This window comes from Pinus tabuliformis, chromosome 8 (genome assembly GCF_031772625.1).
Source record: "Pinus tabuliformis cultivar Carrire ecotype Pingquan chromosome 8, CPIR1, whole genome shotgun sequence".
In the NCBI taxonomy this organism is placed as follows: domain Eukaryota; kingdom Viridiplantae; phylum Streptophyta; class Pinopsida; order Pinales; family Pinaceae; genus Pinus; species Pinus tabuliformis.
Window position 1 is genome coordinate 1,736,323,769 of NC_142294.1, and position 27,149 is coordinate 1,736,350,917.

A 27,149-nucleotide genomic window follows, 5' to 3' on the forward strand; every position below is an offset into this window, starting at 1 on the left:
AAGTTCAGCAAGAGAAAATCGAATTAGAGAGTTGCAGGTGAGAAGAAGAGAGAGAGAGTATCAAAATCAATTTGGAGGTTAGGAGCAAAAGACGTAAGGTAGAAGGAGGACAGTGCAGAGGCTGTGACGCAGAGGACAACACAGAGACAGTGTGACATTGGGATAGCATAGTTCTCACACAGGGGCTGACGTAGTGAGACAGAGAGGGGGCAACAGGGCCTTTCTTGAATTAGAAATTCGTTGAGAAGTGTTTGTAAAAATTCTCACAGAGAATCCTTTTCTATTCTGCTGGTTGTATCTTGTACATAAGATTTTTGCTGAAGAATAATAAAAAAACTCTCATTTACTGCACCGGTTTTCCCGCATTGGGTTTTTCTGGGGACATTTGTCAAAAATGACTGTCATTGTGTTGTATCTTTTTCTTGTTCAGTTTCTTGTTAAGGCATATTATTTTTTAATAGTGAATTCTGCAGTTGTATTTACTATGATATTTACCGTAGAACACAGTAAATAACTTGTATGGTTTAACAAGTAGGAAAAGTAATATCTGTTGCTGCAGTAGGGATTCCGGGTTTAGGAATTCTCATAGAGTCCGTGACCAGGAGCTTAGCCTTAAGGCACTAAGGCCTTTAGACCCCTGCCGGGGCTATCGTTCTTTTATAAACTATTTTGCGCCTCTGGTTCGTGAAGTCCTTCTCGATCGTGCGCTAGCTCACATATCAGAGATCCTCAGGCAGTGTTTTCAAATTGGGGATTTAACTTGGAGTGATGCGATATCAAGTTTTGTCGATCGTCGATCACCTTCCGCGCTTAGCCCTTTGTTCTTCGCTCTTCCCATGACTAGATGCCAACCCCCTTATCGAAGATTCACAATCGACGATTTCCTATTGCTCCACAACACGTTGGTACTGCCGATCACCGATTGCCGATCAGTGACATCATCACTGCCATGTGTCGCTTCTTGAGTGGTGACACGTGTGTACCCCCATAGGACCTTGAAAATCCCAGATCAGCATGCCACGTGTCCTTCGTACTGCCACGTCATGATGACGTCAGCTGCCCCGTGTCTTTATTGGATCCAATAGTGTGCCAACATGTGTTGCTTATCAAAACCAATCTTACATTGCCACGTGTCCAGTTTGAGGAGAGAGAAAAGGCTCGCTCTCTTTTGGTTTTGCGACTGATTTCCTTTGTTAAATTGTTTTCGGCCCTCCCAGCGCTTTAACACCATCGATGTTCTTTTCCCACAATTTCTTCATAGTGATCACTTCCAGAATCGTCGATTGCCGACTTGCGATATGTTTGTGCTGTTGCGATCGCTGATCGTCGATGTGCTTGCCCCGACTCATTGGATCGTTGATATGCGCTTAGTGCCACTGATGAGAAATCGCCGATGTGCGATAGCCAATATCAGAGCTCTGCTACATGAAGCGCTGAATGCCATGCTGCCTGATGTTGCGATATGTGATTTGCAATGAGTCGGGACCTCCGATTTGTGATTCTTTCCTCCTTTCAAAGGTGACAAAACCCCCATCTTTAATAGGCCATATCTTCTGATTTCGGGGTCCATTTGAGGAGTTGCATATACCGTTGGAAAGCTAATTCCGAGCACTATCCATTGGAGGTGTCCGATTTAGCTTTACAGGGTTTCGTGGCTTGGGGGATGGCAGAAAACTCTCCTGTTCTTTTGTACTTTGGTGACCTGAAAACGAATTTTGCAGCGAGTGACAACATTGGCTCCAACTGGGGATAGTGCCTTGTTGGCAAGGCGCTGAGAACCTGCAGACCAGTAGCCTTTACCATTGGGAATCGAGTCAAAATTTATAATGCACATATACAACTAGAAAATCTCCATGGAATTTTATTTGCAGGGAGTCCTTTCCTCATCAAACTAAAATGCAGAAAAGTAAATTCTAACAACTAAAAATAAATGCTCAGTTAGTGGGCTTATTTATGTACAACTCCTATTTATGTACTGGGCATCAATTCACCCAAGTTAGGTCCACCTTCCAATGACACCAACCCAACATCAGAGTACTGGACCTTATGCCTCCATGCTGCTGAAATTTAAAAATCAAAACAAGCATGCACCATGAAAAGTCTTCAAACAAAAAACCTAATACATGCTCCAGAAACAACCTCTGTTGCTGACCAAAGAATGTGCTCATGTAATCAACTATAGGGTCATAGAACTGACAAGAAAAATTTGCAGCTGCCTTATTTTCATGAAACGTTTGCTGACCAATATCTTCTTGGTCAGGGCAGCCACAAATACTATTCAGCTCCTCAGCCTTAGATTTTTCAAGAAAAGCTTGTTGCTGGAAGCCTTCTCCCCACTTGCTGGTAAACCACTCCCTTTGAACATCCGTAACCATCTCATCCTCCTCTGAATAATATGAATCATAAATTGGAGGAGGTTCTTGAACTTGTTCTCCAGGCAAACAAGTTGTTGAAGCTGCCTTTGCTGCTATTTTGTGCTCCCTTTGCTGCCACTGCGCTGCTGCATACACCTATGTGCCTCTCGCATTGCTGCAACCTCCACTGCGCTACCTCAGATTTTTGCACTCAAGCACTGCCTTGCTGCTCCACTACACTTTGCTCCACCCGACACTTGTCATCATGCTACTGTCGTTAAGGGCTCCCGTAGCCAGATGTGATCCAAGAGTTTGGGCACCTCAAGGATCCTGCCCCTAGTTTGTAGTCCTCCTGACTACAACTCGATGTCTCCCCACCTCTTCTCTAGAGGTGCATGAGCACTCATGGCACAATCATCATCAGTCTCGACCTCTTTCTCCGCCTTAGCTGGAGCTGCCTTGGAGTCGGAAGCCTCTCCCTTGTTTTTCTTCCTTGGACACTAGGATGCATAATGTCCCAGCTTCCCACAATGGAAGCACTTCACCTTGGAGATGTCCTTCTTCTTCCGCTTCCCTTACTGTCTCGCATATGCTAGCGCTGCATCCTCCTCCTCTTTCTTGATTCGACTTTCCTTGCCACTACTCCTCGCCTTGGTCAACCTCCTGATCTCTTCTTGGCGAAGAGATGCACACATCTCCTCCCATCCTGGAAGAGTAGCTCTGCCCAAAATGCCTTGGACAAATGTCTCCCACTCCTTAGAGATTGCATTTAGGGCGGTCCTCACCATGAACTCCAGATCTGTTGTAGACCCTATGGAAGAAGTTGGTCACGAATCTCCTGTAATCTGAGGAGGAACGGATCTTTCTGCGCTTCCTTTTGCATCTGATACAACCGCAGCTAATTCTCCAATAACATCATTCGTTGCACGGAAGTGCCCTGATACAAGGTCGTCATAGTATCCCACATTTCCTTTGCTGTGTTCTTTTTAGCAATATGTTGTACGACATGATCTTTGACCTCGTCAAGGATCATGCACTCTGCCCTTGCCTTTACATCCTCATATTTCTCATTTTCAGTTGGGTCGACTGGGATAGCCACGGTTCTCAAGGCAAAGTCCTTGATGCGATGTCGATCCAGGACTGCTAGGATCCTGGCCTTCCAGATGACAAAGTTGGAAGCCCCGTCCAACCTGTCCTGATCCCTTAGTCTGTTCACTGCCATTTTAGCTCCTCTTCTAGACTCCCTTTGAGTCTCGACTTCCCTCTTGGAAATCTCCCTCTAGGTCCTGATTTCCTTGCTGGAAATCCTTCGGCCAAATGTTGAACTGCTCGTCTCCAATCCTCCTTGGAACTGCAACTCGGATCTGGATTTCTTGGCTAGAAATCTGTCAAGGTAGCGACTCCCTCTACCTTGGTTTTGTCCCCTTAGGTATTGTTTTGCATCGACAGAAATCGCACCCCACCAACTTCTCAATCACAATCTGCCCACAGCTCCCCAAGCCCCGACAACTGAAGAAACTGAGCCTTTCAGGCTCTGCGCAATCCCAACAATAGTAGAATCTACTTCTCCTGGCCACAATGTCAATCCTTCTTGGTTGAGAAAGATGACCGGGCACTGTGTAGGTCTGATCTGCCCCTCTCTGCCTCTGCGCTGACCCTCCTCCTGGCTCGAAATGATGACACAGGCCCTCTGCGTCACTTCTTCTCTGCTGCTTCTGCTTAGGAACAACGTTGTCTCTCGAGGCAACTGCTACTGCTTCTGCTCAGGAACAACGTTGTCTCTCGGGGCAGTTGCTACTGCTTCTGCTCAGGAACAACGCTGTCTCTCGAGGCAGCTGCTACTGCTGCAACTTCTTTAGATTACTGCTGCTGCCTTTAGTCCTCTTGTGATCTGCAATGCTCTGATACCATGTTGAAATTTCTAAGTTTGACACGTTAGAAATCCCTACTGCATTATTTGGTTTATTCTCTCCCACTTGTTCTTTTCATTAACAAGTTATTTATAAATATAAACACTGAAAATAAACACAATGCAACCTTAACTCATATACAGATCAACAACTGAAGTAACTGAGACAAACACACAAGGGACACCATTTTTTGGACAATCATCCCCAAAAAAACCCAATGCGGGAAAACCAGTGCAACAGAGATGAGGGTTTTATTATTATGCAATTTCTAAATACAACTAGGGTGCCAAAAATGGCTCACCCAACAGAGAATGTCCTCAGCAGTAGTACCTCTCCTCGAAGACAGATATTCGGCTAATCAATCACTGGATGAACGATCCCACATCAACTATTGCAGCTTCCACTGCTCTGCGTCACTCTGCAGGGACTGCGTCACCCTTCCCGGCTCACCAGCACTCAGTCTGCCCCACGAAAATTCTTTTGGCACTGCCTCTTGGCCCTGCATCAACTCTGCTAGCCTCTGTGCAACTACTAAAGCCTCTGCATCAGCTGTTAGACCCTCCGCGTCACCCACGCTGGTCTCTTCAACCATTGCGTAGCTCCCAACTGCCTTTGCGTAGCACCCAGATGCCTCTGCGTAGCACCCAACTGCCTTTGATTCAGCCTCTTTAGGCTCTGCGCTCTCTCTGGCACTATCTCTGCCTCTCTGCTATGTATTCTCGGCCTCATGCCGAACTGCCCCTCGCTGCAATAGATCACTAGTTCGATTCTCTCAGCAAAAGCTCGCTCCAGAAAATTGAACTAACTGATTAATGGTGTGTCTCCAACTGACCCTCAAGTCTCCTCTTATACTTTTTCTATTGACAATTCAACGACCGAAATTAAGTCCCTAATCAACGACTAAGATTAGATTTGGCTTGATCCATGTTATTTAGAACTTTCTCACCCATATTATATTAATAACCATTAATATTTTTATTTTCCTAAGTTTAGACTTAGGGTTTCGTTAAAAATATTAATTATTTTAAAATCTCTCCATTCGGGTGGAATTTCCCCAAATAATTTTTGGGTCTTGGAGATCTCATGTGCCTTCGTCTCTCCACCAATTTTCATGGCTAGAGCACATCCGATGCTACCAAAAATCAACAGGGCCAACAATAAGAGAGGGAGAAGAGAACCTGTTCTACACTTGTTTAAGCATAGATGGCAGTCATTGGACTAAGGGATCAGGACAGATTGGATGGAGCATCCAACTTTGTCATCTGGAAGGCCAGGATCTTGGCAGTCTTGGACAAGAATCGCATCAAGGATTATGCCTTGAAAGTGGTGGTTGTACCGGTCGATGTTGATCCTCTCAAGAAATACGAGGAGGCTCAAGCAAAGGCGAAGTGCATGATCTTGGACGGGGTCAAGGATCATGTGATCCCACATATTGTTGAAAAGGAAACAACAAGGGAAATGTGGGAGGCCTTGACCACCTTGTATGAGGGAACTTCCGTCCAACGAAAGATGTTGCTTAAGAACCAACTGAGATAGTATCAGATGCAGAAGGGAGAAGAAATCGATCCCTTCCTTCTCAGGTTGCAAGGGATTTGAGACTAGTTGACTTTTGTGGGGTCTACACCAGATCCTGAGTTCATGGTTAGGACTGCCCTAAATGCAGTCACTGAAGACTAGGAGACCTTTGTCCATAACATCTTGGGCAGGGCTTCTCTCCTTAGTTGGGAGGAGATGTGGGCAGCTCTTCGACAGGAAGAGATAAGGCAGTTAAGCAAGGCAGAAAGTAGTGGTAAAGGAGTCAGAGTCACGGAGGAAGAGGAGGGTGCAGCTCTCGCATCAAGGGATAGCCAGGGCAGCAGAAGAGGAAAAATAAAGACATAACCAAAGTCAGATGCTTCAAGTGTCGGGAACTAAGACATTTCGCCACTCAGTGCCCTCGGAAGAAGGGCAAGGAAGAGAAGTATGACTCGAAGGCTGCTCCAGCGAAAGTTGACAAGGAGGATGATGACGAGGATTGTGCCATGAGTGCTCATGCACCTCTGGAGAAGAGGTGGGGTGACATAGAGCTGTAGTCGGGAGGACTACACAAGGGGTAGGATCCTTGAGGTGCCCAAACTCTTGGATCACATACGGCTATGGGAGCCCTTAATGACAGTAGCAGAATGACAGGAGTTAGTTGGTGTGAGGGATGATGGAGCAACAATGGCAGAGCTAGAGTGCCAGAGTCTGAAGCAGCGCAGTGGAGGTTGCAGCAGTGCGGGAGGCACAGAGTAGATTGCAACAACGCAATAGCAGCAGAGGGTCAGCACAGATTAGCAGCAGAGGTAGCTTCAACATCACGGGGCATCTGGATTGACCATCATGTTAGCTTTTTGGTTGGCTTTTCAGTTGCTTACTTCTCAGCAACTGAGTTGCAAAGAAGCAGTTAGCAGTGGCAGTGCTATGGGCAACATGATGCAACATTTTTGAGAGGGAGCTGTAGTACAGATGCAGCAGTGGCAGTGTCATGGGAAACAGTACAAGGTGCAGTGGATGAATGGCAGTAGGCCAAGCATCAACAACACAGAGGACCAATGTCGTGGATCAGTGTGATGCTTCTAGTTGGAAGTATTGCTAGAGCACATTCCTTGTTAAAAGGGAGTGTTGATTTTGGGTAGCATCGGATGTTCTCTAGTTCCGAAATTTTGTGGAGGGGCTAGAATACATAAGATCTCCAAGTCCCAGAAATCGTTTGGAGAAATTCCACCCAGATTGTGAGTTGTTAAAATAATTAATATTTTTAATGGGGTTCCTAAGTCTAAACTTAGGAAAATAAAAATATTAATGGGTATTAATAAAGATATGGGTGAGAAGCTTCTAAGAGACAAGGATCAAGTCTGTTTTAATCTTAACCGTTGATTAGAGACTTAATCTCGGCCATTGATTCATCAACAAAAAAAATATAAGAGGAGGCTTGAGGGTCAGTTGGAGATACACCAAGTGATTAGTCAGTTCGATTTTTTTAGGGCGAGGTTTGCCGAGAAAATTGAATAGGTGATCTGAGTTGCAGTGAGAGGGGAAAAAGCAGAGGTTTGGATCTGAAAGGAGTTCCGAGCCAAAGAGTACCAGGCAAAGAGGCAGCAGTAGCATCGAAGAAGCCGTGCAGAGGCCTACGTAACCCAGGAAGGGGCTCACGCAGTGCTAACGCAGGCCAAGAGGGTCTCCTGCAGTGGCAGTGCAGGATATTTGTCAGGAGTTCGAGATTTTGTAGGAGAAGCGAGGTTCTAAGCCAGGAGGGTTGAACAACAGTCTTCCTCCAGCAAATCGATTTAGCAGAAGGGGTGACGCAATCTCCTAGAGGCAAGATGTTGGCCCAAGCAGTGATTGCGCTGGGATTTCGCAGTGTTTGTCGGAGTCAAGCCACTCAATGGATCAGTTGTGACTTGGAGAATGAGGTAAACCCTCGTATGCGTTTCTTGCTGTCAAGATTTCTTTGAAAGGTTAGCCAGTGTGAGAGGCAACCTGTTGTACTCAGATTCTGCTTGCTTAATAATACAAACCCTCTATCTACTGCACTGGTTTTCCCGCATTGAGTTTTTCCAGGGATGTGTTGTCCAAAAATAACGGTGTCCCTTGTGTGCTTGTCTCATACATTTTTAGTTTATGATTTGTATGTTAGTGTAGTCTGCAGTAGTGTTTTTCATCACTATTTATAAATTAAATAACTTGTTGAATGTAATAACAAGTAGGAGATGATAAACTAGTGATTGCAGTAGGATTTCTGATGTGTAGATTCAGAAATTTTCACAATCTCGGGATGAACTCTGCCCTCCAATACGAAGAAAACTGAGCTTGATTGGCCCAATAAAAATCTAGATATGCTTCCATTTGGAAAGCTCCACCCATGAATCTTCAACTCTATTTCGGCAATCTTCTCAGAGATTTGATATTTCAAGCTGACAATGTGGCCTTCAACCCACAATTTTGTCTTTTGTAGGATGAGGTTCGATCTCCCCAATGTTGGGAAATCTAGGGCATTAAGATTAGGTGATTTCTCTATTAATGATAACTGCTTGTGAATGCTTTTTACTTCAATAGATTAGGATCTTCTCTTTAGTTAGATTATTGTAGTGTTTTTCTTCATCAAACAACTACCAAAGCATAAATAATAAAGAGACAAGAGACAGAATATAGGCGATCAACTAGGGCCAAAACCTCTCCCACGTAAGAGGAAAACTTGAACAAAATTCTTCTTTTTATAGAGACTTCAATTGACGAATACCAAGGCCAAGACCTAGACCCTTGACCAAGATTCCTCCAAGACCAAGTCACAAAATTTTCCTTAATGAGTTTCTTCTTCTTTGAGTCAACGATAGTCAAACTCCTTGCTTCTTCCTCCTTCTCAGCTATTCTTCAGATTTCGGTCCCTTGGTTTAGCACTGCGCTTTCTGGCCTTATTTCAAAAACCCTAACACATGTGATTTGACCAACTTTGACCCTTGATATTCCTCGCTCTAGAAGGAGACTTCTTCCTTGGCAAAACTACTTGAGATCTTTTCTGGCCTTCTCCAAAAACTGCCCTCTTAATATTACTGTAATACCTCGGTCCTTCTTCTGCAGTAGACGACACTGTGAAAATTTCTAAACATAAATTCTATTACTGCAGTAATTGATTTATTTCACCTACTTATTATTCCCAATAAGTTATTTATGAAATCCCTTCAGTAAATATTAAAATAAATTCTACTGCAGATATCACACCATTATACAGAAATAAATATATGCACAAGAATCAATCACATCAACACAGTTATTTTTGGACAATTGTCCCCGAAAAAACCCAATGCGGGAAAACCGGTGCAGCAGAGGAGGGTTTTATTAATCTTCAACAACAATCGCTTTTACAGAAAAATTTACATAGACACTAGGAGAAAACACCTGAGACTTTTTCTTCGAGACTTTCTAACACCCTGGAGAGCTTCCTTTCTCTACTGTGTCAGCCCTGTGTCATTCTGCGTGGCTCTGCGCAATTCTGGTCCCTCTCTGCGTCATCCCTGCGTCTCCCTCTGCGCTGTCTCTCAGAATCCCTGCATCACTTTTTCTAAGCTCCCTTGACTGTTGCTAATCCCCCCTCTTCCTCCACCCTGCAACTCTCCCTCTGAAAATCGACCTCCTCTTTGAGAATTGATTTTCCTTGAGATATTGAGTATCTGCTGGTGTGTCTCCAATTGACCCTCAAGCCTCCTCTTATACTTTTCCTCTTGAGTCTTCAACGACCGAGATTAAGTCCCTAATCAACGACTAAGATTAGATTTGGCTTGATCCTCATCATTTAGAACCTTCTCACCCAGTTTTATATTAATGCCCATTAATATTTTAATTTACCTAAGTTTAGACTAAGGTTTTGGAGTTCTTATGTGCCTTAGCCTCTCCACCAATTTTCATGGCTAGAGCACATTCGATGCTACCACAAATCAACAATCCCTCTTAGCGAGGAATGTGCTCTAGTAATGCTCCACCACTGAAACATCACACAGATCCTTCCGCACCGATACAAGTGCTGATGCTTGGCCTGCTGTCTCACATCATCTGCACTACTGCTTCTTGTACTGCTGCCCATGACACTGCCATTGCCACTGCTACATCTGTATTGCAGCTCCCTCTCAATATGCTGCCCATAGCACTGCTAACTGCTGCACTGCAACACTTGACACTTATCCATTTCTGCTACTGAAATGGATTCTTTACCATCCCCATCTTCTCCCTGAAATAAACGAACTTTGTTCTTCCTAGGGCCTTGGTGAGGATGCCTGCCACCTGTTCTCTTGTAGGAGTGTAGCTGAACTGTACAACTCCTCGTTGGACACAATCTCTAACAAAGTGACACCTGATATCAATGTGCTTCGACCGATCATGAAATACTGGATTCTCAGAGAGCTTGATGCAACTCTGATTATCAAACATGATCCTAGTCGCATCCATCCTTCTACTAAATAGGTTCACAAACAATTTTCTAAGCCATATGGCTTCGCACAAAGCTGTGCTAGCGGCCATATATTCTGCTTCAGCTGAGCTTAGAGCTATGGATTTCTGTTTCCTACGGCACGAGGAAGTCATCCCCGATCCAATGCTGAAACAGTACCCAGTGGTCACTTTCTGATCTACTGAACTTCCAGGCAATCTGCGTCAGCGAACCCACTCAGCCTGATGTCATTGCCTATGGTGTACAATAGTCCATGCTCGACTGTTCCTTGTATATACGTGAGAACATGTTTGGATGCTGCCCAATGCACCCTCTTAGGTTCCACCATGAACTGACTGAGGGTGTTTACAGCGTAACAAATGTCTAGCCTGGTATTGACCAGAAACATCAGGGATCCTATGAGCTTCCTGTACAAGGTCGGATCAATGTCTTTGTCTTTTGATGCATCAATCTTCTTCGAGTTGGTGATCATTGGAGTAGCCATAGGCCTACAGTCCTGCATCCTGAATCTCTTCAGGATTTCTGTAGCATATCTCCCTTGTCCAAGGAAGATCTCACCCTTTTGCTGCCAAACCTCCAACCCCAGGAAATAATGCATCTGTCCCAAATCCTTCATGTCGAATTCTGTGGCTAGATTCTTCTTGCAGTCCTCGATGAGCCTGGATGATCCTGTCAGGAAGAGATCATCTACATATAATACTAGGACTAGAGGCTCATTCTCTACAACCAAATAGTAGAGATTGGGATCTACGTCACTCTTGACGAACCCCATCTTTTGCAAGTAGAAATCAATTCGACCATACCACACTCTAGTTGCTTGTTTAAGCCCATACAAGGCTTTCTTTAATCTGCATACATGAGATTTCTTCTCATGTGTCTCAAAGCTTTTCTGGTTGTTCAATGTATACTTCCTCTTCTATTACCCCATTCAAGAATGTTGTCTTGACATCCATCTGATGAATCTCCCACCCCATTTATGCTGCAAGAGATATCACGGTTCTAGTAGATGTATACTTGGCTACTGGGGCGAAGGTCTTTTCGTAGTCTATTCCTTCCTACTTAGCATACGCCTTAGCCACAAACTTGGCTTTGTATTTCTCCACACTGTCGTCTGCAACATATTTGATCTTGTAGATCCATCTTGAACCTACCAATGATCTGTTCTGAGGCCTAGGCACCACTTCCCAGACATCATTCACCATTATAGAGCTATATTCCTCTACCATCGCATCCACCCATACTTGATGCTAAACGACCTCCTGAAAACTGGAGGGTTCCCCAACCTGAGCTACTAAGGCCTGGTATCTGTCTGGCTGTCTTCACTCCCTTTTACTATTCCTGGGTGCACCAATGAATTCTTCTGCATCCCGTAGAATCTGTCGGAGTTCCCGGCTCGTTCTTCCTCTGGTAGTAGGCGCATCTGTCAGCTCTTCCTCTTCCTGTGATTCCTCCTATTCTGAAGGAGAATTTCTGGTACTAGCTTCTGCTGGTTGAAGTGGTTTGACCAACAACTCATCTTTTGACTGCTCCTCGGAAGGCATTTCTCAAGATTTTCTGAAATCTCTATCCTCCATGAACTTTACATCTCGTCGAACTACTACCTTCTTGCTCCTCAGAAGATAGACTCTATATGCCTTACCATTCTCGCTATATCCCACAAGATATCCTTTCTCTGCAGTTTGATCTAAATTCTTCCTCTTCTCCTCGGGTATACGACAATATGCTAAACTCCCAAATATCTTGAAATGACTAACTTCAGGTGTCTTCCCAGTGAAGACCTGCTCTGGAGTAATCTTGCCCAATGCCCTATGAGGAGTTCTATTCTCGACATAGACTGTTGTGTTGCATGCTTCTGCCCATAGGGATTTTGGCATATCTTGATCATACATCATTGCCCTAGCTGCTTCCACAATAGTCATGTTCTTCCTTTTTGTTACTCCATTCTGCTCCGAATTGTAGGAAGTTGTCCACTCTCTTCTGATGCCCTCCCTAGTGCAAAAATCGGTGAAGTCCTTGTCAGCATACTCTCCACCATTGTTTGAGCACGACACTTTTATCTTCTTTCCTTTCAGATTCTCCACTAGAGCCTTGAACTCTTTGAATGGATCGAAAACCTCATCTTTGGTTTTCAAAAAGTAGATCCAAGTCTTCCTGGAATGGTCATCGATGAAGGTGACGAAGTATTCGACACCACTAAGAGCTTTTGTGGACATCGGTCCGCAGATATTTGAGTATATCAATCCTAGTACACTCTTGGCCCTATTATTACTTCTTGGAAACGCTGCTTTGGCATACTTGCCCAGAGCACACCCTCTACATACATCATCTCGTTCAGTACTAAGATCTGGAACTGCTATTACAGTGCTTCTAAAAATTCTTAGAGCCCCATGGTGCAAATGTCCCATCCTTCTATGCCATAGTTCATTCAAATCCTTGTCTCCATTACTGCCTATCAGTGCCATTGGTGATTCTAACTGCAACTTGTACAACCTGTTACTTTTGATTCCGATCTGGACCTTCTTTTTCCAACTCGGGTGTTTGACGTATACTTTCTCCTTAATGAAGAAAATGTCATAGCCCTTGCTTTGAAGTTGAGATACAGAAAGTAAGTTCATCCCCAGTCCTGGCACATGCAACACATTGGTAGCTTGGAACCACTCTCCTGTTTCTGTTTGAAAAACTATAGTACCTTTCCCTATTGGAGTACACTTTGCCTTATTCACCATGGTCATCTGAAATTTATTCTTTCTTCTTGATAATCAGAAAAACATTCTCGAATTCCTATCATATGCCAGAAAGCTCCAATATCTATATACCAAACCCCTGAGGAGGCAGAGCTTGCTACACAAGTAACTTCTTCTTCCAATATGGAAGCTAACATAGAATAATCGTAATTTCTGTCTCTTGTGCATTCTTCTGAAAATCTGCACGAGTCTCCTTGAGTGGATGCCTCTGCATCATGCTCTTGACCCATAATAGATTTTCCCTTTCTGTCGCCGAATCTTTTCTCTAATACCATGTGAAAATTTCTAAATAGAAATTCTATTACTGCAATAAGTGATTTATTTCACTTACTTATTATTCCCAATAAGTTATTTATGAAATCCCTTCAGTAAATATTAAAATAAATTCTACTGTAGATATCACACCATTATACAGAAATAAATATATGCACAAGAATCAATCATATAAACACAGTTATTTTTGGACAATTGTCCTCGGAAAAACCCAATGTAGTAAAACTAGTGCAGCAGAGGAGGGTTTTATTAATCTTCAACAACAATCGCTTTTATAGAAAAAATTACATAGACACTGGGAGAAAACACCTGAGACTTTTTCTTCGAGACTTTCTGACACCTTGGAGAGCTTCCTTTCTCTACTGCGTCATCCCTCCATCATTCTACGTGGCTTTGCGCTACTTTAGTCCCTCTCTGCGTCATCCCTACATCTCTCTGATCCACGTCTCTGTAGGAATTTACAGGGTAAGTTCCTCAGACAGAACACCAAAGGACAACGCTCACAAACAGATCACAGATCAATACACCAGTATTCTTGACGTGGTTAAAACTCTCAAAGAGGGAAACAGTCCACGGCTTGAGCCAACGCAGCCACTTCAGGGAATTTATTAATAAAAGAATGAAAATTTAAATAAGCTTCTCTCATGAACGGTTACCCTACAAATGACCCTCCATGCTCTTTAAATAGAGATCATGGACCAATCGGGTGTTAAGCCACAGATCAAGTGTCGGTAATACCGAGGAGAGAATGAACTGTTAGATCACTACATATCGTGACCGTCGGATTGTAAGTTACAAAAGTACATAGTGAAGAAACACACTTTGCCTAACTCTACACTAGACCAAGTTATACTTAACTATTTCCTATGTGTCGGAATACCCTAACATCCCCCCCTAAGAAAAACTTGGGATAGGATTGAAGGGTGTACAAATATGACACAATAGGAGAAGGAAGGAGGCATTAGAGCCAATCCCCCCTTAGTGACAACTTCCTGAACTCCAACGATAAATCGAAGTTTAGTAAACTTCATCTCTGTGAGAGCCTTTGTAAAGATGTCTGCAACTTGATCATCTATTGAACAATATTGCACTTCAAGAACATGGTCATGAATGAGCTTTCTGATGAAGTGCATGTGCAGTTCAATGTGTTTGCTGCGTTGATGTTGGACTGGATCTTTGCATAGTTGAATGGCACTTTGATTATCACACCAAAGTGTAGTCGGATGCTGCGGCTGAAACCCAAACTCTGATAGGATCTAGCGAAGCCACAAGGCTTCCTTACTAGCTTCTACGGCACCACGATACTCTACTTCTGCTGAAGAAAGAGAAATGGCACTTTGTTTCTTGCAAGTCCATGTAATAGGTCCTGAACCAAGAGTAAACACATAACCTGCAGTAGACTTCCGATCATCAGGGTCACCAGTCCAATCGGAATCAATGAAACCAACCAATAGAGGAGATGCTTCTGCACTGTGATGAATCCCAAACTAAATTATACCTCGAACATAATGAAGTATTCTTTTAGCTGCTTTCCAATGACTTTCATGTGGATTTTGCATAAATCGAGCAATAAGGCCAATAGCAAAGGAAAGGTCAAGACGAGTATGGGTCAAATACAAAAGTTTTCCTACAAGTTGACAATCTAAGGTAGCATCAACTTCAGGGGAAGTACAAGTGATTGAATGTTTGGCTCTAGACTAAAAAGGATAAGGGGCTAGCTTACAGTCTTCCATGTGAAAATTGCATAGAAGATCACAAGCATACTTGGACTGGGAAAGGGAAATAGCTTCCTTGGATTGCAAGACTTGACGACCAAGAAAATAATGTAAGTGTCCTATGTCTGTCATTTCAAACTTCTTTTTAAGGGTAGATTTCACATGGTTTATAAGGTTGGGATCACTACCAGTAAGGATAAGATCATCAACATAAAGAACAAGAATGATAAGAGACTTGCTCACTTTCTTGGTGTAGACGGTATTGCCAGAATGACACCTAGAAAAGCCAGTTTCTAAAAGAAAGCTATCCATTTTGGCATACCAAGCCTGAGGGGCTTGCTTGAGACCATAAAGGGATTTCTTAAGGCGACATACAAGGCTGGAGTCTATTTGTATAAAGCCAGTAGGTTGTTCCATATAGATTTCTTCATGCAAGTCTCCATGCAAGAAGGCAGATTTAACATCCATCTAATGTACTTCCCATTTGAAAGAGGTAGCAAGGAAAAGAACAAGGCGGATAAAATTCATTTTGGCAATAGGGGAGAAGGTTTCAGTATAGTCAATGCCTTCAACTTGTGAAAAAACCTTAGCAACAAGACAAGCTTTATGTTTATCAACTTTTCCATTTGGTGCATACTTGGTTCTATAAACCCATTTGCATCTAACAAGTTTTCATCGCTTTGGAAGAGGAACACGATCCCATGTATCATTTGCCAATAATGAATGATATTCTTCATTCATAGCTGCGTCCCAATCTGGATGGCCTGGAGCTTCTGCAACGGTGTCAGGATCATAATTCGCTGAAGCTTGAGCCTTTAAAGAAGAGGCTCTATTGAACTGAGAACGTGTACGTCGCTGATCTGTAGGATCACCGGCAAGAGCACCTGCTGCATCCCGAGTAGCACAGACCCATTTTGGAAGCTGAGGAGTTGAAGGAGGATCTTGAGAAGGTGGGGGAGGATTGTCATCCTCGCTGTCATCATCTGAGGAAAAAATATTTTCATAAGTAGAAGGGATAGAGAGAGGTGGCACATCCGCCGAAAAAGGCTTGTAGGCCGATATATTTTCAACAAACTTTACATCTCTTCTAATGATAACATTTTTGGACTTAAGTGGAATAAGTCTATATCCTTTGACATCTTCAAAATATCCAACAAAAATACATTTTTCACTCTTAAGTTCTAAAGCTTTATGTTTCTCATCTGGAATATGAGTCCATGCTTCACTTCCAAAAACACGAAAGTGACTTACATCTGGTTTAATTGAGCTCCATGCTTCTTCTGGAGTGATATTCTTTAAAACTTTAGGAGTGCGATTTACTATGTAATTTGCACGGTTAATTGCTTCTGCCCAAAAATTAAGACTAAGTCCTTTAGATTGAAGCATACAATTAGCCATTTCCTTTAAGGTGCGATTCTTCCTTTCAGCTACACCATTTTGTTGTGGAGTATATGGAACAATATGTTGCATTTGAATTCCATTCTCAGTGCAAAAGTTGATGAATTTGTTGTTAACATATTCTCCGCCATTATCAGATCTTAGCTTAAGAATTTGATGTCCAAATTGTTTTTCAACAAAGGCCTTAAAGGCCAAGAACACGTTAAATACTTCACTCTTGAGTTTTAAGAAGTGTACCCAAGTGCGTCTGGAGAAATCATCAATGAAAGTTAAGAAATACTTGTAGCCAGAGAATGAAACAACTAGAAGTGGACCACATAAATCACTATGCACAAGTTGTAAAGGGCCTGAGGTGTGCCAAGAGGCACGTTTTTCAAAACTATCCCGATGATGTTTTCCGAGTACACATCCACAAACACCATCTCTGCAAGATACCATTGGAAGACCTGTCACCATATTTTCTTTACATAGATTCTGAAGGGAGCGATAGTTTAAGTGACCAAATCGCTCATGCCAAAGTTTGCTCACTTCATCACTATGAGCAACAAATACCGAGGGAAGATTTGATGACCCAAAGTTGTTAACCTTATACAACCTTGTGGAATCATCAACAATGCCAGTAGCTAAAATTTGTCTAGGATCTCTTAGGTCCTTAATTACAACATCGTGAGGTGAAAATTCAACGATTTTACCTTCACCTGAATGAGTTATCTGATATACAGATAAAAGGTTTTAATTATTTAAACACCAATGCAAAAACACTACTGCAGACTGCACTGACATACAGATCATAAACTGAAATAGATATGAAACAAACACACAAAGGACGCCATTATTTTGGACAAATGTCATCGGAAAAACCCAATGCTAGAAAACCGGTGCAATAACTCTATGAGTTTTCTATTATTAAGCAGTAGTTTTGAGTACAACTCTGGATGCCCTCTCGGCTATCTAGTTACAAAGATAAAATATATTGGCATAAACCTAAGTGAGATTACCTCACTTCACCCGACAAAATCCCTCCGATCCGGCAACTGGACTGACTATCCCCAACTACAACTGCGCTTACCCTTCGTAGTAGCTACGTGGCCCTGCGTGGAGCACTCCGAGACTCTGCATCAGCTCTGCGCTGCCTCCTCTGCCTCCTAGAGCTTTGACATCAGCCTTCTCGGCTGATCCTGCTGCTCCCTGGCTGAATTCAGACTTCTGCAGGAGGGCAGCTCTTCCCCTGTGCTGGCACTGTGTTAAGCAATGCGACGGCCCTCCTGGCCCAATGTCAACCTCCCTGGTGTGCGCTACCTCCTCTGGCTTATCTTTGCCTCTCTTTGCTGAGTATTCAGGGTCCTGGAGAAGATCCTCCAACCCCAACTATCCCTGCCCCTCTACTGCAACTCAGATCACCTGTTCGACTTTCTCAACAAACCTCGCCCCAGAAAAACCGAATTGACTGATCACTTTGGTGTATCTCCAACTGACCCTCAAGCCTTCTCTTATAGTTTCCTGTTGATGAATCAACGACCAATAATAAGTCCCTAATCAACGGCTAAGATTAAAACAAATTTTATCCTCGTCACTTAGAAGTTTCTCACCCATATTCTTATTAATACCCATTAATATGTTTTATTTTCCTAAGTTTAGACTTAGGAACCCATTAAAAATATTAATTATTTTAATAACTCCTCATCCGGGTGGAATTTCTCCAAACGATTTCTGGGTCTTTGAGATCTCATGTGTCCTAGCCCCTCCACAAAATTTCAGAGCTAGATGACATCCGATGCTACCCAAAATCGACAGTAAGGAAACACAAGTTTGCAGATTGAAGAAGGCTTTATATGGCTTGAAACAAGCCCCTAGAGCATGGTATGTCAAGATGGATGCATATCTACTAAGACTTGGTTTCGTCAAAAGTTCTGCAGATCCTAATCTCTACATCAAGGTGGTAAAGAATGAACCTGTGATCATACTACTATATGTGGATGACCTACTAATAACAAGTGTGGAGTGTCGTATTCAAGAATGCAAGAATCAACTTGGAGCTGAATTTGATACGAAGGACCTTGGTCTAATTCATTACTACTTGGGAGTAGAAGTATGTTGGAAACCTAGTGAGATCTTTGTTGGTCAAGGGAAATATGTGATCAAGATTTTGCAGAAGTTTGGGATGATGGATAGTAAACCTATGACAACTTTGATGATCACTAGCTTGAAGAAGTTAAGGAGTTTAGACTCAAGCCTTGTTGATCCCACATCCTATCGACAATTGATTGGCTCCTTGATGTACCTTGTGAACACCCAACTAGACATGTTTTGTAGTAAACATTCTTAATCAATTCCAGATGGAACCAAGGCATGATCATTGGATAACAACTAAACATATTTTGAGATATCTTCATGGGACTATACATCACTGTCTAAGATATGCTGGTAATGAGATACAATTATTGGGCTATACAGATTCAGATTGGGGAGGCAGTGATGCAGATGGAAAGAGCACTACTAGTGGATGTTTTAGTTTGGGATCTTCTATGATTTCATGGATGAGCAAGAAACAAGATTTAGTTGCATTGAGTAGTGTTGAAGCTGAATATATAGCAACCAATGAAGTTGGTAGAGAAGTTGTTTGGTTCAGGAAGTTTCTTTTAGATTTGTTTGAAGGACCTTTGGACCCTACCACTATATACTGTGACAACCAGAGTTGTATAAGGTTGACAAAGGACCCAATTTTTCATGCTAGGACAAAGCATATCAATAATAAGTACCACTATATTAGAAGCTTGGTAAAAGATGGGGCCGTAAAGCTACAATCCATCTCCACAGACGATCAGGTTGCTAGCATATTGACAAAGTCTCTTCCAAACACAAAGCTTGAGTATTTGAGAGACAAGCTTGGGCTTGCGGATATTTCCTCCCTGGTTGATAGGGAGTGAGGATGGCACCATATTCTCCATGTGTCATGCACTAGGCCAAGACTAACAACCATAAGTCTAGTGAAGGCACTGGTAGGGAGAATGAAGGATTGGATAAGCGTCTGGGCCGATACTCCTTGAGGAATGATATCTAAGATAGGAGTAGTCCTGAGGACCAATACTCTTTGAGGATAAGATAGGGTATCCAAGATAAGAGTAGCCCTGAGGAAGATCATTATTCTTTGAGGATTGGGAATCCATGATAAGAATAGTCTTGTAAGGACATACCTAGTGAACATCTGGATGGGGATGGGGTATGTGGCTTGTGAGGCGGTGGTGGTGTCCAAATGTATGCCTCCCAGCATTGTGTCTAATCTAGTGGAGAGTTAGAGCTTGCTAGTCAAGGAGTTGCTATTTTGTAATTGACAATGTTGATTATGATGATGATGCTTATCAATTCGAACTCTTCTTATGAGAATATTTCAATTTGAGTATCCTTGTATCCTGTTGTGTAATTATGAATACCTCCCTAGTTAAGAGGGAGTGTTGAAAATGTAACTAGGTTCAGTCTTCATAATTATCATTTAGTTGTATCAATGTGTATTTTATGTAAAAGCAAAAAGAAGAATTTTTTTATTATTATTATTATTATTTTTCTAGTCAAAGCATGTTCTTCATGCTTCTAGGGTTTATTGAGTCTAAAAGAAAATTTGTCGCATGTCAAAGTCCCATTTGGACTATTTGTAAGAAAAATAAATGTTTTATGTTTAGTAAAAAAGAGTCAATTTGTCACCACAATACCAAGTCAGCCCTGCTTTGAGAAGTAAACCTTGAAGAGGCACCTATTCGACCTCCTAGATAACTATAAAAGGAAGAGACTTTGACCTCATTTGATCACTCACTAACACTCATCAATTTTTGTGCAAGAAAGAAGAAGAAATAGAGCGAAGGCCAAGGAGAGAGAAGAAGAATATAAGGAAAGAAGAAAAATCGAACTTTTGCTTGTTTCTGTTCACACGTGCGAAGGTGTTGGGGAAACTTTGCGAATTATAGGGCTGAAATTTTGTTTCTGTTCACACATGCGAAGGTGCTGGGGCAACTCTGCGAAGTTGTAGGTTCGAAATTCTGACTTGAAGAGGTTTGACCAGCTTTGATTCTTGTTGACTTTGTTTTGGTTGGAGAAGATCTGAAGGAGGGCTGACTTGGTTCTTTGTGGAGGTCTTGGTCTTGGTCTTGGGTCTTGGATGTCTCACTTTGATCTAATTCTATAAGAAGAGAAGTTGTTTGGGTTTTCCCCCTTGTGGGGTTTTTCCTTGGCTTGGAGCCTACATCTTGTGTTCTTTGTCTTTTGTGATCTTCATGCACTTTATATTTTGGTAATTGCTTGATGAAGAAGACATAATAAAGTAATAAAAGCCAAAAAACACTCACAAGTAATTATCAAGTAAGAGGAATCAACCCTAATCTACTAGCATATTGATTTCTCAACACGTAGTGGTTGGGAATGTTAAGAGTTAATATAGTCCATTGTTGCTGTTGTTTTTTCTATATTTCGTAACAACCCTAACGCTGTGTTAGCATAGAAATTTACCCATTTGGAAGGTGAAAGAATTGCTAGATCTTTAACATAAATTCTTAGTGCAACATATAGAAGAATTCACACTATAGCGTCATATGCAAACTCTTCTGTTCGTTTGGGTTGGTGCTTTCCAAACATAGGGGGCGTCCCTAGCCTCACATGTGATGTTTTTCCCTGAAGATGTGCAAAACAATCACATGAAGCAAGCATGCAATTGTTTCCTTTGACCAATAACTAAGTGGTCAAAGAGGTTACAAAATTATTTATGGATAAATTAGTGGAATTGTCTTCAATGCCAGCATCAAATGGTGAAGGAGAACATAGGAAAGAAAGTGCTTCAAATGTTAGATTTGTTACCAAGAAAAAGGCTTAAGAACTAAATTTTTACGTAAGGAATCATCAAAATGTCAACAAACTCAGAAAGCTAGATAAGGGCAAAATTAAGCTTTTTTTTGCAAAGACAAGAAGGTTGGTTGTGCAAAGAAGACAATTACAAAATCGATACAACCAACCTTCAGATTTGGAATTGGATACGGTTCCAAGGGTTTTAAATTTTTTTGGATCTGTTTCCGGATTTCCAGAAACGGGTCCAAAAGAATTTAAACGGATCCACGAAAATCGTGATTAGAATCCACCCTTAAAATGTTAAAAAGCATAAAAAATTGTATAGCCATAAATAAATAATAAAAATGAAGAAATCAGATTTGCAAATAAACTCAATATAAACATAGTCTCATAACATCTCTTCTAAATGTTTAGAAACAACAGTGCTCCATATACTAATCAAGGATTCTTACTAAGAAAAAGATAGATGTTCAAAAATGCAAACAAAAGGGTTTGATGAATGTCTTCGTAAAGAGATTTATTTGAGCGATTAATTTTCAGTTTGGTTAGGGTTTTGTTAATTGTCATTGATTTTGCTCTTGATTTCATAAATCCCTCCAATATAACAAATCTTCTCTAGCCAATCTTTTGCCTGCATGTAGTCAAGAGACCAATTTGACATTGAGAAGATTGAAATGTTCAAATAGGTCTTGATGGAATATCCGAATGATCCCATGGGCCATTTAATTGCCATGCAAGGAAGATAGATACTATTTGCCATGCATGGCACGTTCTTTGAAGGAGTTGGACCTGAAAGCACAAAGGCTGTAGCATTTCTGATTACATTACTAATGATGATGTTGAATGTTATAATAAACACTAGTGATGACAACAATGTTTATGCTGAATTGATGATGATGATTTGTTTATGTTGAATTCATGATGATGATTATATATTTTTAGATATAGAATCTAGATTCTAAAAGATGAATCGTAATATGAAATTCTTATATATATATATATATATATATGTCGTTTCCTTGCCATATCGTATCCTTATTTTTTGAAAATTTTCTGTATCCGTATCTGTTCCCATATCTGTTTCAGTGCAACTTAGGTACAAACAATAACTATAGAAACCCTAGCAATTACAAATGCCTCTACAAATGCAATGATTAGCATAGCAACACAAATATATGAATAAAATATAATGCCAAGGGTGAATCAGAAAATATCTAGTTTACATTAAGAAAAGACCATGTTACAAGGACACTTTATCGACATCCTAATCACAAGAGCTGATATATTAACCAATGAATAGATCAACGTTGCTTTGAACAAAAGCAATTGACCTATATTTCAAAGGATACTAATTCCGGTAGAATGGACTCAGGTAAGAAGGTTTAGTAATGTTTTCTTCAGAAATAATAAAAATTTTCAATTTAAAAATGGAATCTAAACTTGGTAACTGAATCTTTTGGTTATTCATCTTCTATTACAGTTTCTAAATATTGAGCTTATCCAACAAATTAATAGCAAAAATGTATTGCTCATATTTGCACAGAAATTAATATGATATATCAAAGGCAAAATGGAAAAACATAAATTTTTTTAAACCATGTAAGTACACTAAATGCTTTTTCTTTCACAATTGAAATGTACTTAAACTGTCAGTGGTTAATCACTGGATATGGAAGGAAATGCATGCAAGTAGAAAATAAGAAGAAATAGTCCTCTTCGACACATACTTCCACATCCATTATTGCCAATTTTGTATTGATGGTAAGAAAGCATTATTTGCACAAACTATGAATACTTCGGTGACTTTTGGATAAATTTCTTCTAGTAAATTTGGATGTTTGTTGTCGAAGCATTTGTTAAGATCTGAAGTAGGATGCAGAGATCGATACTATACACTTGGTCACAAAAGATGGTGTAATGCTTGCTTGCTCTGCAACCATGTATGTGGCAGAACAAACATATTTGAAATGAAAGGATTGAGCTAAAACAAATTTTTTAAATGCTACTGCAACTTAGCAGGTTTATGAAAGCTCTAAATATTTTGATATACACACAGGAGGCATACTTGAGGCGGTTGGCAGCATGCACATCAGGGATCCCTTTTCCAGTTACCAGCAAAGTATATGGGGCAATGATTCCCGGAATGACTACTGCAAGCACTTCTACCATAAACCACTCTCATGGTAATTCATTTCATTTCACTGAATGCATTCTTAATTCTACTCATACATTTTTTGTTTTCAAAGAATATTATTTTTAAAATTTAAAACCATGATTCCAAACCATTAGAGACAAAATACACAAAGTTTTCTCATCTATATACCAAATAAGGGTGAATATATCAAAATGGAACTGAGTGATTTACATTTCAACAACAAAATACATAATCAATGAGACTCTAAATGGCTTCTAGAGCCCAAAAGCAATGTTACAAGCTATTGGGCCACTAGCCTACTACAAGTCTACATATCAGTGATCAACCTGATCATTCCTCATTAAAACTCATCTCCAATACTAGACATGGGATCATCAACAAGAGCTACATAAACATCATTTAGCTTAGAGTTTCACTGCTCAGACTCCTTTGTGTTGGAAAATGTAACTATGTTCGGTCTTCAATAATGTACTTGTCAAAAGAATAAAGAAAATAATTTTTATTATAATTGTTGTGACTTATTAAAGCATGGATTTCATGCTTGGGTCACCATGTTTTAGGTCAAAGTCCCCATTGAGGACTTCCAGGATTTATTCTGAGTCTGTAGAGTTATTGTACATTTAAAGAGACCCTTCTTGGGCTTTTGAATCACGTAAATGTTGAAGAATCTAGGGCAAATGTAGTTATTGTGATTCTTCTTAGCATGATAACTATTTGTGAGGTATTTTAATTTTTTTCGTATTAGCAAAATCTTATCTTGATATCATTAGTGTGTGTATTTCTTACTTCATCAAACAGTTACCAAAGTACCAGAGACAAGAACACAAGATGTTGGCTTTCTGCGAGGGCCAAAACCTCTCCCTCTTGGAGAGGAAAACCCAAGCAAAATTCTTCTTATAGAGATTCCAATTGACGAATACCAAGACCATGACCCTTGACCTATTTAGCCACTCCAAGACCAAGACACCAATCCTCTTCTTTGTCACTACTTGAGATCATCATCACTGCTGCACCACTGAGGCTTTCACCACCGAGATCTTCATTACTGCTGCAACACCATTGCTGCACCTTCATTGAGGACTTTACCATGACAAAGAGATCATTGTTGCTGCACCATAGCTGCTCTTTCACTTAGATCATTGTTGCACTCTCACTTGAGATCTTGACCATGTCAACAAGGTTTCTATACTGTGTGAGAGCTGCACCGATACCATGATTGCTACTTTACTGAAATCATGATTGTGTTTAGTATGTCGAGAATGCTTCACTGTGGGATCACCGAGCTTCTTCTTATCATAACCATACGGAGAATGTAACTATCTAGAGAGCATGTTGAGTGTATCATTGAGATCCTTATTATCATAATTATGCCCAGAACGTGATTGTGATTCTCTTCCTGCACTGAGAGCTTCATTGCTATGTCGAGAGTGCTACCACCGAGAGGGTCACACTGTAATTACTTACTGTAATTATACTCGAAGTTGCAGAGACTTGTGTTCACTCTCCTGCACCTCATCCGAGACCCTATACCACTGTGCTTGACTAAGACTTCAGAGATGTATGCAGAGATATCTCTGCTCCTCATCCGAAGTTGCAGGATGTCCGAGATTCTGAGCTTCTGTGGTGACCTTAGCTGGGTTTATATAGTTGTCACGTCTCCATAATAAGCCGACATGTTAGGGTGAACCGATGTGTCTCTATTTTTGAGCCGACTTGTCATATATATATGCTTTGAGGCTGACATGACTGTCTTCTTCATCGTTTAGCTTGCAGACTTCTTCTTGTGCTTATCTTGGAGGATTGTGCTTGTCTTGGAGGGTTGTTTAGACTTTTCTATAGACTTGTACATGACATTGACTCTTTGACATCCTAAGGCTCTCAATGGGAGCCACTAAATAAATAAACCTCTTGCTCATGAAACCCATGCAGCAAGGAATAATAAATTCATTTTACAAAAATCATAATTACAATGTCATGAAGACCGAACCTAGTTACACTTTCTTCAACACTCCCTCTTAACTAGGGAGGTATTCATGATGGTACTTGGTCATTCTCAATCTGAAGAATTTCTCATAAGAAGAATCGGATTGGTAACCCATCTGTATAGCATCATAGTAACCAACATTGTTTTCACAGCAAGGCCTTGACTGACAGCTCTATCTCTCATTAGATCAGAGCACAATGTTGGCGAGACCAATGATTATAGACACCTTCATCATTGTCTCTCAAGGTACATACCCACCCAGGTGTTCACTGAGTATGACCTTCTAGGACTATTCTTCTCTTGGGTTCCCAACCCTCAAAGAATATCAGTCCTCTTGCCTACTCTTGTCTTGGATGCCCTACACATCCTCAAAGAGCATCGGTTGCCAAATGATTGTTGAAGTTTCTAAGTTTACTTAGTTAGAAACCCTCCATGTACTTTATTTGATTTATTTCTACCTACTTGTTATTTTACTTAACAAGTTATTTACAATACAACTACTAAAAGTAAACACTAGTGCATGCTCAACATATTACAGATCAGCAACTAAAGGAAACAAAAGCAATCACACCATATGACACCATTATTTTGGACTAATGACCCTGGAAAAACCCAATGTGGGAAAACCAATGCAGCTATCTAAGGGTTTTCTTATTAAGCAATATCATAGTACAATTCGGGTGCCGAAATTGGCCTACCCAACAGAGAATTTCCTTGGCAGTAATACTTCTCAGTTTCTGACAAATCTCCTTGCTAAAACCCCGGATAATCCTTCTGGCAGCTACTCAGCACAAATCTGCCCCTAAAACCCCAGCATCAACCTCTCTGGACTGTGTCAGCCCTTCTTTGCCCAGCGTTGGCCCTGCGTCACCCCTTATGGGTCTGCGTCAGCCTTAGGAGGCCCCGTGTCAACCCTTTGGCCCTCTGCGTTAGCGACGCTGGCCTCTCTGAGGCTCCACACAGCTCCCGACTGCCTCTGCGTGGCCCTACGTGAGCCCTGGCTGGCTCTGTGTCAATGTCCCTGGCTATTGTGCTGCTCTCCCGGCACTATCTCTGCCTCTCTGTCTCTCTGTACTCAATGCCCCTTAGCTGCAACTCTCGATCACTAATTCTATCTCTCTTAGCAAACCCCACTCTAGAGAATAGAATGACTGATCACTCTGCTGTGTTCTCCAAGTGACCCTCAAGCCTCCTCTTATACTTTTCCTGTTAACATATCAACGACCGAGATAAAGTCCCTAATCAACGGCTAAGATTAGATCTGGCTTGATCCATGTCTTTTGGACCATTCTAACACAGTTTCATACTAATTCCCATTAATATTTTATTTTCCTTTAGTTTAGACTTAGGGACTCCATTAAAAATATTAATTATTTTAATATCTCCTAAACTATTTAGAATCTGCCCAAACCCTTTCTGGGTATTGGAGATCTTATGTGCCCCAACCTCTCCACCAAATTTCATGGCTAGAGCACAGCCGATGCTACCCCAAATCAATACTCCCTCTTAGCGAGGATTGTGCTCTAGCAATACTCACTGAGTATTACTCTGATCATCCGGCATCGGTACCTGTGCTGATGTTAGGCTTTCCTGCCCAACATCCTCTGCACTGTTGCATCCTGTACTGCTGCCCATGGTTCTACCACTGCCACTACTGCATTTGTACGACAACTCCCTCTACATCCGTGCTACTGCTGGTCCTTTTTCCCAGCATTGCATCCGCACTGCACCTCCTCTCATCATGCGGCATTGTGTTGTCCACTGCTGCACTGCAACTCAGTTACTGAGAAGTAAGTAACTGATCTCCCAATCTGACCTCCCTGT

The 27,149-nt window shown here is 41.4% G+C and overlaps 1 protein-coding gene across 2 annotated transcripts in view; it reads left to right on the plus strand.

Annotated features, from left to right (window-relative positions):
• The window catches only part of LOC149243033 (ATP-dependent RNA helicase fal1-like), a 270,117-nt gene that overhangs the window by 199,288 nt on the left and 43,680 nt on the right, over positions 1-27,149 (plus strand). For both annotated transcript variants that reach the window (XM_089367749.1, XM_089367748.1), the window contains one exon: positions 23,243-23,369. In XM_089367749.1, the coding sequence (XP_089223875.1) occupies positions 23,243-23,369 (127 nt within the window). The remainder of the gene's footprint in view (positions 1-23,242; positions 23,370-27,149) is intronic.